Source organism: Onychostoma macrolepis, chromosome 07 (assembly GCF_012432095.1).
Source record: "Onychostoma macrolepis isolate SWU-2019 chromosome 07, ASM1243209v1, whole genome shotgun sequence".
In the NCBI taxonomy this organism is placed as follows: domain Eukaryota; kingdom Metazoa; phylum Chordata; class Actinopteri; order Cypriniformes; family Cyprinidae; genus Onychostoma; species Onychostoma macrolepis.
The window spans coordinates 19,341,006-19,355,249 of NC_081161.1; the positions used below are offsets into that span (position 1 = coordinate 19,341,006).

At 37.5% G+C, this 14,244-nt stretch overlaps 2 protein-coding genes across 3 annotated transcripts; one reads left to right on the plus strand and one right to left on the minus strand.

Annotated features, from left to right (window-relative positions):
* The first annotated feature begins 2,062 nt into the window (after positions 1–2,062).
* Positions 2,063–9,895, plus strand: traf6 (TNF receptor-associated factor 6). Of its 2 annotated transcripts, none has more exons than XM_058781627.1 (7): positions 2,063–2,257; positions 2,933–3,228; positions 5,735–5,885; positions 6,697–6,855; positions 7,156–7,227; positions 7,356–7,433; positions 7,879–9,895. In XM_058781627.1, the coding sequence occupies exons 2-7, from the start codon at positions 2,933–2,935 to the stop codon at positions 8,746–8,748; spliced, it is 1,626 nt and encodes a 541-aa protein (XP_058637610.1). In that variant the 5' UTR covers positions 2,063–2,257; the 3' UTR covers positions 8,749–9,895. The 2 variants fall into 2 exon arrangements, with proteins under 2 accessions (XP_058637610.1, XP_058637611.1); XM_058781628.1 differs by lacking the exon at positions 2,063–2,257 and adding an exon at positions 2,399–2,781.
* A 63-nt stretch (positions 9,896–9,958) lies between these two features.
* LOC131543820 (proline-rich protein 5-like) lies at positions 9,959–14,043 on the minus strand. Its single transcript, XM_058781629.1, has 9 exons — positions 13,914–14,043; positions 13,043–13,109; positions 12,847–12,927; positions 12,259–12,307; positions 12,092–12,149; positions 11,910–12,001; positions 10,748–10,888; positions 10,571–10,670; positions 9,959–10,218 (listed from the first exon to the last, which is right to left on the minus strand). Exons 1-9 carry the CDS (start codon positions 13,924–13,926, stop codon positions 9,959–9,961), a joined length of 861 nt encoding a protein of 286 aa, XP_058637612.1. The 5' UTR covers positions 13,927–14,043.
* Between the last annotated feature and the right edge of the window lie 201 nt (positions 14,044–14,244).

Genomic DNA, 14,244 nt, shown 5'->3' on the forward strand with positions numbered 1-14,244 from the left:
CAAAGATACAAAATGGAAGAAAGAGTTAGAACTGAACACAATCTTGCTACTCAAGCTGTGTATGAACACAAACACACACACACATATATGTATACATATATATATATATATATATATATATTTATTTATTTTTGCTCCTTTTGCATTTACTTGTACATTTACTTTCAATACTTAAGTATGTTTAATATATATACAGTGCCCTCCAAAAGTATTGGAACAGTAAAGACAAAATTGTTCTGTTGGCTGTGGAGTCAAGACATTTACAAATATGATTAAAAGATGAATTTTATTCACATTTTATTATTGGGTGATTCAACACACACATGTTTTACCAGCTCAGAAGTTCAGCACTTTTAGAGTTGCTCATTGATGTGAGCATAAGTATTGGGACAGTTGAACATAAGGCAGATATAAAAGATTGAAAGCAATTATTTAGTTGCAGATCCCTTACTCACAATCACAGCAGTGAGTCTGTGACCCATAGACATCACCAGACTCTTGGTCTCATCCTTTGAAATATTTTTCCCAGCCTTTAATGCAGCCAATTCCAATTGTTGCTTGTTTTGGGGAGTTTCTGCCTTTACTCTCCTCTTCAGCTGGTGAAATTCATGTTCAATCGAATTTAAATCTGGAGATTGATTTGGGCAATCTAAGACTTTCCATTTCTTTGCCCTTTTAAATTCCTTGACTGAACTGGCAGGGTGTTTTGGGGTAATTGTCCTCCTGATGCAATATGAAGCACTTCCCAATGAATCTGGTGGCATTTTCTTGAATATTGGTAGGCAAGATTTTGTACTCTTCCAAATTCATTCTGCTACTGTCATCATACATTAACTCATCAGTAAAGTTGAGAGGGCCTGTTCCAGAGGCAGCCATGCATGCCCATGCCATACACCACCTCCACCATGCTTTACAGATGAGGCTGTATGCTTGGGATCGTTGCAGTTCCCTTTTTTTCTCCACATTTTTGCTTTCCCATCACTTCGATAAAGGTTCATCTTTGTCTCATCGGTCCATAAACATAGTTCCAAAACTTTTCTGGCTCGCCTTTCTATTTTTGGAGCTGGTCAGAGGTTTGCATCTTGCTATGTAGCATCTGTAGTTCTGTGTCAAAGTCTCCTGAGGACAGTAGATTGTCAGAGCATCACCCCAGCTTTCTGGAAGTTGTTGGTAATTTTACAGACAAGTCTTTTAGGGTTCATTTTTACAGCTTTTATGATTTGTCTGTCATCAACTACTGTTGTTTTCTCAGCCGATCAGGTAGTTGTTGGTTGCTGGTGTCTCTGGTGGTTTCCAAACTCTTGATTTCTCCATGCCTATTGTTTTTGCTATAGCTCTAATTGACTTCCTCTTTTCTTTTACCATCCAAATTGCTTGCTTTTCTCTCAAAGTCAGCTCCCTCATCTTCATCCTGGTTTGTGTGTGTCATCATCGAATGCAAGATTCAGAACGCAGAAGTGATGGATATAACTGATAAGACATATTCCCTGCTTTTAATATCTGAAGAATTAAAGGGATAGTTTACCCAAAAATCAAAATGCTGTCATCATTTACTCACCCTCAAGTAGGTCCAAACCTGTATGAATGTCTTTGTTCTGCCGAACACAAAGGAAGATATTCTGAAGAACGTGGGAAACATAGCAGTTCTGGGGCACCATTGACTTCCATAGTATTTTTTTTTTCCTACTATGGAAGTCAATGGTGCCCCAAAACAGCCTGGTTACAAACTTTCTTCAAAATATTTTCCTTTGTGTTTGTCAGAACAAAGAAATCCATACAGGTTTGGACCTACTTGAGGGTGAGTAAGTGATGAGAGAATCTTCATTTTTTCAACTGACTTCAACTTTACCAAAGTCATTTTCTGGTAAGATATCTGTACTTTTACTTGAGTATGGCTTTTAGGTACTTTATCCACCACTGGTCATTACTCATTACACTACTTTGTAAGAGCGTAACTAATTTCCTAGTTTTCTATCACGTGAAATCGCTTTGCTTGCTCCTTTAAAATCAGAGGCAACTGCGCCATCTTGTGGACTATAATATTCAGTTCAGCAGAGCGGTCAACCCTGATCGAATCAGCGCCGATCTGAGAGCGGCAGGATCCTCGCGCTCACGGCGAATCTCGCGAGGATTGGGCTGTGAGAGCTGGTCTGGGGTCAGCTTCAGCAGGGGAATTTGACCCAGTGACGTTGAGCTAATGCGCTGATGTTTGGATACAGGAAGCTTGTAGTAGACAGCGAGGCCGGACCGAGGCAAGGTATGTAAATTAAACCTATTACAAATAATGTTCATCTGTAATCGAATCATATGTTATATACCAATATGTCTGCGGTCCTAGAACAATAATGTCAGATTATAAAGTGTGTTTCCATAGGCGACGTCAGGAAAGTTGCTGATGTAACCGTCGGTTGTGACTGCTTAGCTGCTTTCGCTTTTTAACTCACTTTAACCGTGGATGTAGTTCGAGATTTACATTTGAGATAAGTTCAACCTTTTGAAATGTATATATTTACGTTTACGCTGTGTAATATGGGTATTTTGGGCTACAAAAAGTAACTTTCCAGTTGTTGAGCGAGAGAAGTTTCTCCCTCAGTTCAGCCCCGCCCAGCAGAACTGCGCGTGAGGAAACAGCATTTACAAGTGAATCCCTCATTGGGCCTGTAGTTTCTCATCCTGTGCCTTTTCACTTTGCTGTAATATAGAGGAAATCACCCTAAAATATAATCTCTTACCAGATCCTCTGTGCGTTTAAGACTTTATGGATGTCTGTAAAACCTAGAGGTCAGTTTCTGTGTGGCAGCCAGATCATATGAAGAGTAACATGATTTGGGGGGGGCGTGGGAGATTTTTTTGTTGCTGCTATATGTGTTGTATGGATGATTATGTGTTATTTTCACTCATCAACATAATACTCTCTTGATGTGATTTACAGATGGCTTGCAGTGACATGGAGAAGCTCAGCCTTGATGATGTCTATGATAGTGACCTCTCCGGCTGTGCGGCAGCCATGGAGAAAGAAAGGGAGTCCTATCTGAGCCCGACAGAGAACCCCTCCACCATCAGTGTCTCTGCTAGTATCCCTCCAGACCAGCAAGGCTATGACGTAGAGTTTGACCCTCCGCTTGAGAGCAAGTATGAGTGCCCTATCTGTCTGATGGGTCTTCGGTCGGCAGTACAAACACCATGTGGACATCGATTCTGCAACTCATGCATCAGGAAGTCCATCAGGTAACTTTAAGTGTCACTTTCAAAATTCACCCTGTGCTTAACCATCCTGTGTCAAATTCGAAACATACACTTCTAAGGCTGAAGTATCAACATAATCAAAACTTGTCTGAAAAAATGCTGTACACAGTCTTATATTCCTTCTGTCATTTTATTTATAGTTTACACGTTAGTAAAAGACCCTTTAGTATAATTCTAAACACATGTCTTTTGGTTTGAAATCATTACTAATTTACAAAATAAATGTAAGAATAATTTATATATTATTAGTAATATTTCAAGATGAACAAGAAGAAACTTAGATTTACTTGATTATCCATACATAATTTTTTAGAAAAATCATGGTCAAATAAAAATCAGGCTTTTGATTCATTTATTTATACAATTTATTTAGTGCTGGGCAAGTTGTTGTATTAAAAAAAAAGTTTTTGTTTATACAATATATGTGTGTGTACTTTGTATATTTATTATGTATATATAAATATACACATGCATGTATATATTTAAGAAAAATGTTATGTTTATGTATTAAATATATTTATATATAATATAAATTATATGAATATAAATATATATACATGTAAATATTTGCAAAATATATACTGGTTGTGTGTCTTTATATATATATATATATATATATATATATATATATATATATATATATATATATATATATATATATATATATATATATATATATATACACAGTACACACACACACACACATTATATAAACAAAAATTGCTTAAACAGTTTTTTTTCCTCCATATTGACCTATATAATACTATTGGTGTATAATACTGGGTGTGACAATTAATCTGCTTTGTTAATCCTTTTGATCTTTTATTTAAAAAATTCACAAAAATCTAACCCTTCCTTGGATAATAAGAATTTAAAATGGGGGGAAATATCATTATAAAATAAATGTTTTACTCTAATACAAATTGGCCACAATTAACGGCACCCTTTTATTCAATACTTTTTGAAACCTCAATTTGCCAGTTTAACAGCTCTAAATTTTCTCCTATAATGCCTGAAGAGGTTAGAGAACACCTGACAAGAGACCAGAGACCATTCCTTCATCCAGAATCACTCCAGACCCTTTAGAGTCCCAGCTCCATGTTGGTGCTTCTTCTCTTCAGTTCACCTCACTCATTTTCTACAGGGTTCAGGTCAGAGGACTGGAATGGCCAGCAGAAGCTTGGTTTTGTGTCCAGTGACCAATTTTTGTGTTGTTTTTGAGGTTTGTGTTTGGATTATTGTACGGTTGGAAGATCCAAACATGGGCCATTATGAGATTTCTAACAGAGTCAGTCACTTATTGATTTTTTATCTGTTGATATTTGATAGAATCAATGATGCCATGTGTCTAAACAAGATGTCCAGGATCTCCATCAGAAATATAGGCCCACAACATCAAAAATACAGCAATATATTTCATTGTACACATGGGGTACTTTGTATCCCTGTGTTCACCAAACCCATCTTGAGTGTTTGCTGCTAAAAAGCACATTTTTTAGTTTCATCTGACCATAGAAGCCAGTCCCATTTGAAGTTCCAGTCGTGTCTGATAACTTAATATGCTGGAGTTTGTTTTTGGATGAGCGAGGATAATTTTTCTTGAAACACTCCCAAACAACATGTGGTGATGTAGGTGCTGTTTGGACATTTTTTTTTTTAAGGTTTTCTGACCCGAGACTAAACTATTTTCTGCAATTCTCCAGCTGTGGTCCTTGGAGAGTCTTTAGCCACTCAAACTCTCCTTCTCACCGTGCATTAGGATGCCTCTTCCAGGCAGTTTTGTAACATTTTATGTTGATTGGAAATTCTTAATTATTGCCCTGATGGTGGAAATGGGAATTTTCACTACTCTAGCTCTTTTCTTAAAGCCACTTCACTAATTTGTGAAGCTCAATTATCTTTTGCTGCACATCAGAAATATATTCTTTGGTTTTTCTCATTGTGATGGATGATTAAGGGAATTTGGGCTTTGTTTTCCCTCCTATTTATATTTCTGTGAAACAGGAAGCCATGGCTGGATAATTTCATGTTCGTAATCACCCTGGAGTGCTCAAAAATTTGAATATGAATGGGAATATACTTCAGAGATATTTTACTCATAAGAATTTCTAGGGGTGCCAATAGTTGTGTCCAACGTGTATTTGAGAATAACATTTATTTCATAATGATATTTCCCCCCATTTTAAATTCTTGTTATCCAATGAAAGGTTAGATTTTTGTAATTTTTTTTAAATAAAAGATCAAAAGGATTTATAATCCAGATTAGTTTTCACAGTCTTCTTTGATCATATTTACTAAGGGTGCGATATTTTTGGCCATGACTGTATATAAATAATATATATATAATATTTGGTCTAAAGGTTCAATAAATTATTCTATTTGTTTAAAAAAAAAGAATCAAGCTGTTATTTCTTGACTTTTGACTATTACTGTATGTCAGGCTTTACGGGGTTAAAAATGTCAAATATAACTTCCTATTTCCTGGCAGGGACACAGGGCAGAAATGTCCAGTTGACAATGAGGTGCTGCTTGAGGAACAGCTCTTCCCTGATAACTTTGCCAAACGAGAGATCCTCTCACTTACTGTCCGATGTTCTAATGTAGGATGCAGTGATAAAATGGAATTGCGTCAACTGGAGGTAAATTTGAAGGTTTATTTTGTGTATTTGGATTGATGCAATGTGTTTAAGGTTCAAAAAACACGTTATTTTCCACATACTGTACATTATTGTTGCTCCTCTATGCTCCGCCTTTCTGAAACGCACCGATTTTTACAAAGCTCATCGTTCTGGAGGGCTGGAAAAGTCTTAACTTTTATGAAGGCACAATTTAACGCAGGATCTGTTTTTATTATGTGGTCACTATTACTTTACCTCTTCTTAGAGATCGTTTGATATGTATTGAGTTATTTATGCGTTTTTGACCTAAATCACAGCAGCGTCCGTCCATCTGTGAGGAATGTACGCTGTCAAACATACACAGCTGTTAGCCAATCATAGCAGTGGGCGTTTACTTCCGAGTCACGCCTATCCAAACAGCGCTTTCTGATGAGAAGGGTTAAAAACAGGACAGAAAATATCTTATTGCTTCTAAATTGTTTTTTGATGTAAAAATCTTGTTAACATTAAAAGTGGACCTGAGAGAACAGTACAAAATAAAAACAGAGGCAGTTCACGACCCCTTTAAGAATATTTTTTTATAAATGCGGCCCCAGGTTCTTAAATATGGTTAAAAATAATAGAACTTGTGGGACCCAAGATATTTTTCAACTTAAAATCTTGTTAATTAAAACAGTCCATGGATATGTTACGCATCAGCTCCTCAGAGAGCAAGACCTTTCATAAATGCCATTTCAAACCCATTTCTGTGGAGTCGTGAACAGGCTTGCTAAATCACAGTTGTCATGGTGGCAAATTGTTTAATTGTTTTGTTACATTCTCTCTTCCTCAGAAACACTTGTCTCAGTGTAAGTTTGCCACAGTGCCATGCCCTCGGTGTCTGGAATCTGTTCGTAAGAGCCATCTGGATGAACACAAGAGCGAGCAGTGTTTACAGCGGCTTATGACCTGCCCTGCCTGTGCAGGGAGCTTTGTGTATGCTAGCAAACAGGTGAAAACCATTTCTTCCTGTTCACATACAGCATATGTTTAGATTTGGTTAACGTGGTTTCGAAAGATGCTATTATAGTATTTAATAATATTTAATAATCATTTATTTTTATATTTTCAGTTAATTTGTATTTTGCTTTAATTAATTTGTATTTCTGTATTAGCTTGATTTATAGTGGATTTAAAAAAAAATATATTTTATTTAATCTTATTTGAATTAACAAAGAACATTTTAATAGTTTTAGCTATCAATAACACTGTCTAACATTAGTGTCTGAAACATTTGTTTTCTTTTGTGTAGATTCATGAACAGATTTGTCCTTTTGCCAATACAGTGTGTGAATATTGCGAAATGGAGCTTATTCGGGATCAGGTGTGTCAGATGATTTGTCACCATTATGCACATTACCTGAGGCACAACAGTAATTTATTCTGTTTGATATTTCAAATTATTCATTGTGAAACTATGAAGCTGAATGAATCTGTTCTTATTGATTTCAGTTGGCATTGCACTGTGACACAGACTGTCTGAAAGCTCCTGTAGCCTGTACTTTCAGCACTTTTGGTTGTCATGTAAAGGTGGGCCATGAGATTCCTGTTATATAACTCTCCAAAAACATATGCTTTCCATTTTATCATTCTGAATAAAGTGAATTCTGGGGACAGTAAGACTTACTTTATAAGGAATGAATACTTGTGTTCAGCAAGGATGCATTAAATTGATCAAAAGTGACAGTAAAGACAAATATTCAAAGAATTTCAAATAAATGCTGTTCTTTTGAGCTTTGTATTCATCAAAGAATCCTGAAAAAATCAGTTTCCACAAAAAATATTAAAACAGTGCAGTTGTTTTCATCACTGATAAACTACACAAGAGTTATTTTAAATTGTAATAGTATTTTTTTACTGTATTTTTGATCACATAAATGCTAGATATTTGTTTAAAAAATATTTTACTGAATCTCTGAATGGTAGTATATAACACAAATGTCTAACTTTTGTTATTTCTTTGGAAATATTACAGATGCCAAGAAATGAACTGGCCCAGCACATGCAGGAATTTACACAGATGCACATGCGTTGCATGGCTGAGTTTCTGCGTAGCCAGACTCTCAATAGCTGCCCAGTGCCCTTAGTTGCTGCCCATTCTTCGTCAGATGAACGTGGGGCCTCTGCCCGAGCCCCAGATTCTTGCCAGTGTAGACAGGAGCTGATGAACCTGCGTGAGACGGTCTTGGAGCTGGAGGGCCGGCTGGTTCGTCAAGATCAACAGATTCGCGAGCTGTGCATCCACAATGAGACGCAGAAAAACCAGGTCACAGAGCTACGCCGAAAGCTGAGCTCACTGGAGGACGCCACCCGAGAGCTGGAAGCCCAGCAGTATCAAGGCGTCTACGTATGGCGCTTGGAGAACTTCTCATTTCACCTGCGCAACCAAGAAGCTGGTCAACCCATAGTCCTCCATAGCCCGCCTTTCTACACTGGCCGGCCGGGGTACAAACTCTGCCTACGACTGCATCTGCAAACTCCCAGCGCCCCTCGCTGTTCCAACTACATCTCACTTTTCGTGCACACTATGCAGGGTGAGTTTGACAGCCAGCTCTCCTGGCCCTTGCAGGGCACGATCCGGCTGGCAGTGTTGGACCAGGTCGAGGGACAGCATCACGTGGAAGTGATGGAGACCAAGCCGGACCTGCAGGCCTTCCAGAGGCCCACTGTGCAGCGCAACCCCAAGGGTTTCGGCTATGTCACTTTCCTACATCTACAGGCTTTGCGGCAGCGTGGTTTTGTGAAAGACGACGTGCTGTTGGTGCGCTGCGAGGTCACACCACGATTCGACGCTAGCCTCAGGAGGGAAGGGGTCCAACCTCGGGGGTCAGAACCTTCACTTTGAGTTCCTACATCGCTCCTGCATTCTTAAGTTCTCATAAACACTTTGCTGAAACGAAAATGTGGCAAAACCTGGACTTTCTTAGACTCTTAATGGTACACCAGGTTTAGTAATGATGGTTTTACAAAGTTGCATAACTCGTATGTCTGTTGTGAAGTGTTTTTATATACAAATTTTGTTTCTCAAAAACCTTTTAATCAGTGCAATCAATAGACAAACCTACATAGGATTAGAATCAGAAATTCACTGAATGTCCTGTCAACCAAGCTAAAGAGTGTAAAACTATTATTTGAATGGTGCTGCTTGTGCTAAGTGTTAGCTTTCACAAATTCTTTTCACGTTACTACATTCAATGCAAATTTTTGCTGCCTGTTCTGCCTTCTCAACAGTGTGGAAAGAAATTTTTGCTATTATTTTATTTTTATTTTTTTTCATAATGTACTTAATTTTCATTTATTTGACAAGATCTGACAATTTAAAGCATCATTAGTACAGAGCAGCACTGTCTACTGTGATTATACTATATGTCGTGCATTGATCACTTGACAACTTAAAAATGTCTTAAGGTGCGGTTACATTTGTGAAATTTCAATGAAAAATTGTTAGCGATACATGAAGTGTAGCTCACAAAGAATTTCCTTTAAAACCAGGCAACTCTCTGTTGGTTAATGGAGTGAATCTGCCTGGGGAAATCTTTCGCCCTCTTATGAAACTCCCAGTCATTTGAATGCAAGTCACTCCCAGTTACTGGATTTTACACAAGAAAATTCGCCAAACAACAGTAAATGTGATCACACCTTAATGCAGATGTTTGTCTTGACTTAAAGTTGTCAGCTGCTCAAAATTTCTGAAAGGTGCAGTAAGTAACAAGCTTAGCCTATAAACAAGACAATACATTATTTTTTACCAAGTCATCTTGTGCTCAATATTGCTAATATGTGTGAATGTTCAACTTGCTTCATTGAAAAACTTCATCGACAACATAAGTATGAATACCTTTTTAATCAGATGGACTAATATATGCAAGTTAATCTGATAATTGTATTGACACTGGAAATCTGACAAAATCCTTTTTTCATATAATGTTCTTTTTTACATCACAATATGCAGTGCTCAGATGTGTTATGTCTTTATAAATTATTGAATGTCACATAGTTTCTGTCTTTCTTTCACACTCTAAGTTCTCACAGATGCTTTCATAACATGGCAGATTTCAGAGGGGTGTTTTAGTCAGATCCATAGTTTCGCAGCTGTCATCCATCCCAGTATATACCCTACTAGTAACAGTGAGTAGTTGAATGTCAGAATGAGCATTTGTCACGCTGTGACGTCGTAGGTTTCCCACTCGCTCGAGGTACATTTCCCCTTCCTGTTCAATTACAGGGGACAGCAGAGAGCCTTCAGAGATGTGATGAGTAATCCTTATCTCAGGGTGACTCACTTGTGCTCTTGTGGCGCTTTGTTCAGTGCAGCCTACAGGAGTGTGAGAAAGTCACAGATTTGTAGCCAAAGTTAAAGGGTCTGTGACCTTTATGACATTCCAAACCTGTAGAACTGTATTGTATGGAACACAAAAGGGTGATTTAAAAAAATCATGGGACACTTTTTTCCATGTATTGAAAGTAAATGAGGACTGGGATTTTTAACCTCAAAGTCTTCCAAGTCCTGTGAATTTGGACCAACATGGGGGTGATTGTGTTTTTGGGTGAATTAACAGTTGTTTTGTGGTAGGGGAAATGACAGAATTGTGAAATCATTTTGAGAAGGCAACAAAATAAATTTGGGGTTAGATTAACCTATAATGAATCAATGTTAGTTTTCCTACTTGTGTGTCTGCAGTTCCCTAAGTAGGGTTTGACCACTAGTGCCACCAGACTCTCAAGTTGGCAATATTCCTTTGAGGGGCCTCTGGATTCCTGAATTCCCTACACATACACAAGAACAGCCATGAACAATAGAGATGCTTAAACAGATTAATCATAGGTTCGTGGTTAACATTCACCTGTAGCACAAGTAGCATTTGTGTGATGGATGCTGGGATGAGAGAAAGATTCTTTTGCAGAAGGTCACCCAGAGAAAGCTGCATCAGGACCAGATCCCTGAAGCCGAGAAGCACCATCTGTCTCACCGTCAACTCCTGACCCTGCATGTAGAAAGAGAGAGAGAAAAACCTAATACAGTTCATGCAGAATAACAATATACCACAATTAAATTAACAACAGGGCTTTCGGACCCTCTTAGACAGCAACGCAACTACCACGTTCAAGGCCCCAAAAAGTAGTATAAGAACATTGTTAAAATAATCCATTTGACATCAGTGGTTCAACCGTAATTTTATGAAACTGAAAATACTAATTTTGTGTGCAAAGAAAACAAAAATTATGACTTTTATTCAACATGTTCTCTTCAGTGTCTCTTCATGACTTGTTCATGAGTACCTCGACGCATAGTTGTAGAATAGTATTCTCGTAGCTTCATAAAATTACAGTTGATGTCACATGGACTATTTTAACAATATCCTTACTACCTTTCTGGGCCTTGAACATCAGTTGTGGTGTTGGAGGGTCAGAAAGCTCTTGGATTTATAAAATACAAAAATATCTTAATTTGTGTTCAGAAGATAATTGAAGGACTTACGGGTTAAAACGACATGAGGGTGAGAAATTAATGACAGCGTTTTCATTTTTGGGTGAACTCTCCCTTTAAATTTATCTATATCGTCAGCAAAGACTTTTACATTGTTACAAAAATTACATTGTAAAGCCACGTGAGTGTACATTAGTGTCTAAAAGCGCTGTATATATGCTTCATTCATTCAAAATATTATATTTGTACTCATATTTAGCAATCTCGTTGTTTGTATTGTATTTTTGATCAAATGAATGCAGCCTTAGTGAGCATAAGAGACTTCAAAAACTAAACAAATCTTAGCCTCAAACTTAAACAGTAGTCAATAGAGTATATAATATCCTTGCTACTTCTGATTTATTAAGATTAGAGTAGAGAAGGTGAAACTCATTCCAGGTCAGCCTGAGTTTGATATGTGCTAGCTTTGCTGTGACACATATTTTTTTTTTAGTGAGTGCAGACCTCGCCTAAATGTTTGAACCTGTTAAACTAGTTAAGAATTAGCAAAGGAATGTCAAGTTCACAAGCAGATTTACCTGTAGAGGATATAAAATAGCCTGCAAAGTGGGCAGAATCTCAGTGAAAAACCTATCCCACACCTGGGTCAAAACAAACAGCTGTCTCTCTCCTGAGGGAAAAAGATCATGTTAAAGACCTGTTTTAATGATGGACTCTCACTCATGCACAAACAGCAGATCCACCACATCTTGTGTCTCACCTTCAAGCCTCTGAATCTCATCCAAAATGATTGATAGACCTTTAGTCAAAATCTGATTCTGAAAACAATCATGTGAAGCAATATTAGCATGTTTTTCTTCTACCAATAATTTCTTTGTATTTGGTTTACCAGAAGAAGAATGCCAGGGCTCTGACACCCTAGAGCACCTGGAAATACTCTTTGATAAAGAAGCCCATATCTGTCCTCAGAAGCCACCTGCATGGATGATAACAAATAGCTGCTTAATGTACAACCTGATCTCACAGAATTCCGTGTAATGTTCACGGACTTAATTAACCTCCGAATCTGTGGTGGCATCACGGAATCGCCGAAAATTCCGTGATGGGCTCACAGAAGTGATACCAATGTAAGTCAGTGACAGGCATCAACCGTGCTCCACGCACGGAAACCCTTAGCATCAATATGCCGACGCGATACTGGGACATTTATCGTCATTATTGTTCAGAACTGGGTAGGTTTAGGGTAGGGGTGGGTCAGGTACTCCAGTGAAAGTATAACTGCATCGGAGTCACTCTTTTTACGTTGAACCAGTGAATCCGTGCGTGGACCACGGCTGATGCCTTCTGTGAACCCATCACGGAATTTTCTGCGATTCCGTGATGCCACCACAGATTCGGAGGTTAATTAAGTCCGTGAACATTACACGGAATTCTGTGAGATCAGGTTGTTAATGTACTGTAGTTACTACACATTTAAAATGAGACTTTACAGCTAGTTTAGTTTATATAGCCTACCTGGTATTTTCATTCAAGCAGTACAGTTCATTCGGCTGTAGTTCTTCTCCCTTGAACACCTTAATAACAGCAGTGTAGATACTAAAAAATGAAGGCATTAATGTTTTTGAATATAAAAGTCATACTTCAAGGCAACAGAAAAACAAACTTTTACTGGAGGGGAAAAGGAAAGTGGACATTTCAAAAATATCTGTACTTATTTGTAAGAGCAGCGCTGGGACCCTGCAGGATGGTGTCGGTGGTGGATGAAACCGAATGGAGGTCTGTTAGAACATAAGGGTTCAATAAATAAGCCTGTAAAACTTAAATGAAGAAATAGAGCTTTCTTTTTAATAGCTTTTTTAATGTAACATAGCCAGCTGCTAGTTCACAGCCACCAGGCCATTTCCAAGTTTTTAGAGCTGTGTGAAAGTAGACAGGTGGATCTGACACATTATCTACTTCCTGTGGTAAACCAGCTTCCTGTTACTAACTGTCCTGTTCTGTTTACATCTGTTCACGCATTAACCTCAAATCAACTCAGCACTTTGTATCTTCTTTATTTGAGGATCTAGCACACAGACAACGTGTCCAAGTGATACAGCAAAATCATTTCAGAAAACTACCGTACAATACAAAGTCAGAGTTGTGGCCAAAGGATGTAAGGTTTTGAGTCCAATCTGGGTCATGTCCTGATCACATACTCATCCCACAACTAATGTATATATATATATATATATATATATATATATGCAAACTATTATTTAGATTTTTTAATAAATAATCAATTATAAATAAATGAATAATAATTATTCTACATATGCGATGACAACCAAACACACACATACACAGTCTCATGAACCGCTTGAAGAGTTTTCTACTGAACTTTTTATTCTTTATTCTCATTCATTGTTGCAACAAACAATATAAATATTACAAAAATGAGTAAGAAATCATGTATGGTATTATTGATTTTGCAGCACACATAAATATATTCATCTCAAACATCTGGAACAGAAAAAAAAAAAAAAAAGTTGTTCCAAGAGCACAAAATCGTAGTAAAGGAACACAGGAAATGTAATACATACCAAGCCTGTCCATCACAGTGCAGAAATAACTATGATATTAGCAGGTCTTCTGCGTTAAGAAAAAACAAACAAACAAAAAAAAAAAACACTGTGGGTTCGTACAGAATGAATGTGTCCTCTTTTAGTTCTGGTAATCTTACTGAAAAAATCCTTGTTTTCCCTCAAGGCTAATTTTGACGTCCCTCGTGCACATTGGGTAAATTTGCCAAGTCAACTGGTTACTGATTCATTACCTATGGGAATGGTATTGGTCATTCTTGATAATGAATAATCAGTGTTTTTCTGTGTGAAACTGTGAAGTGTGCACTGTGAAAGAATATTTATACACTAC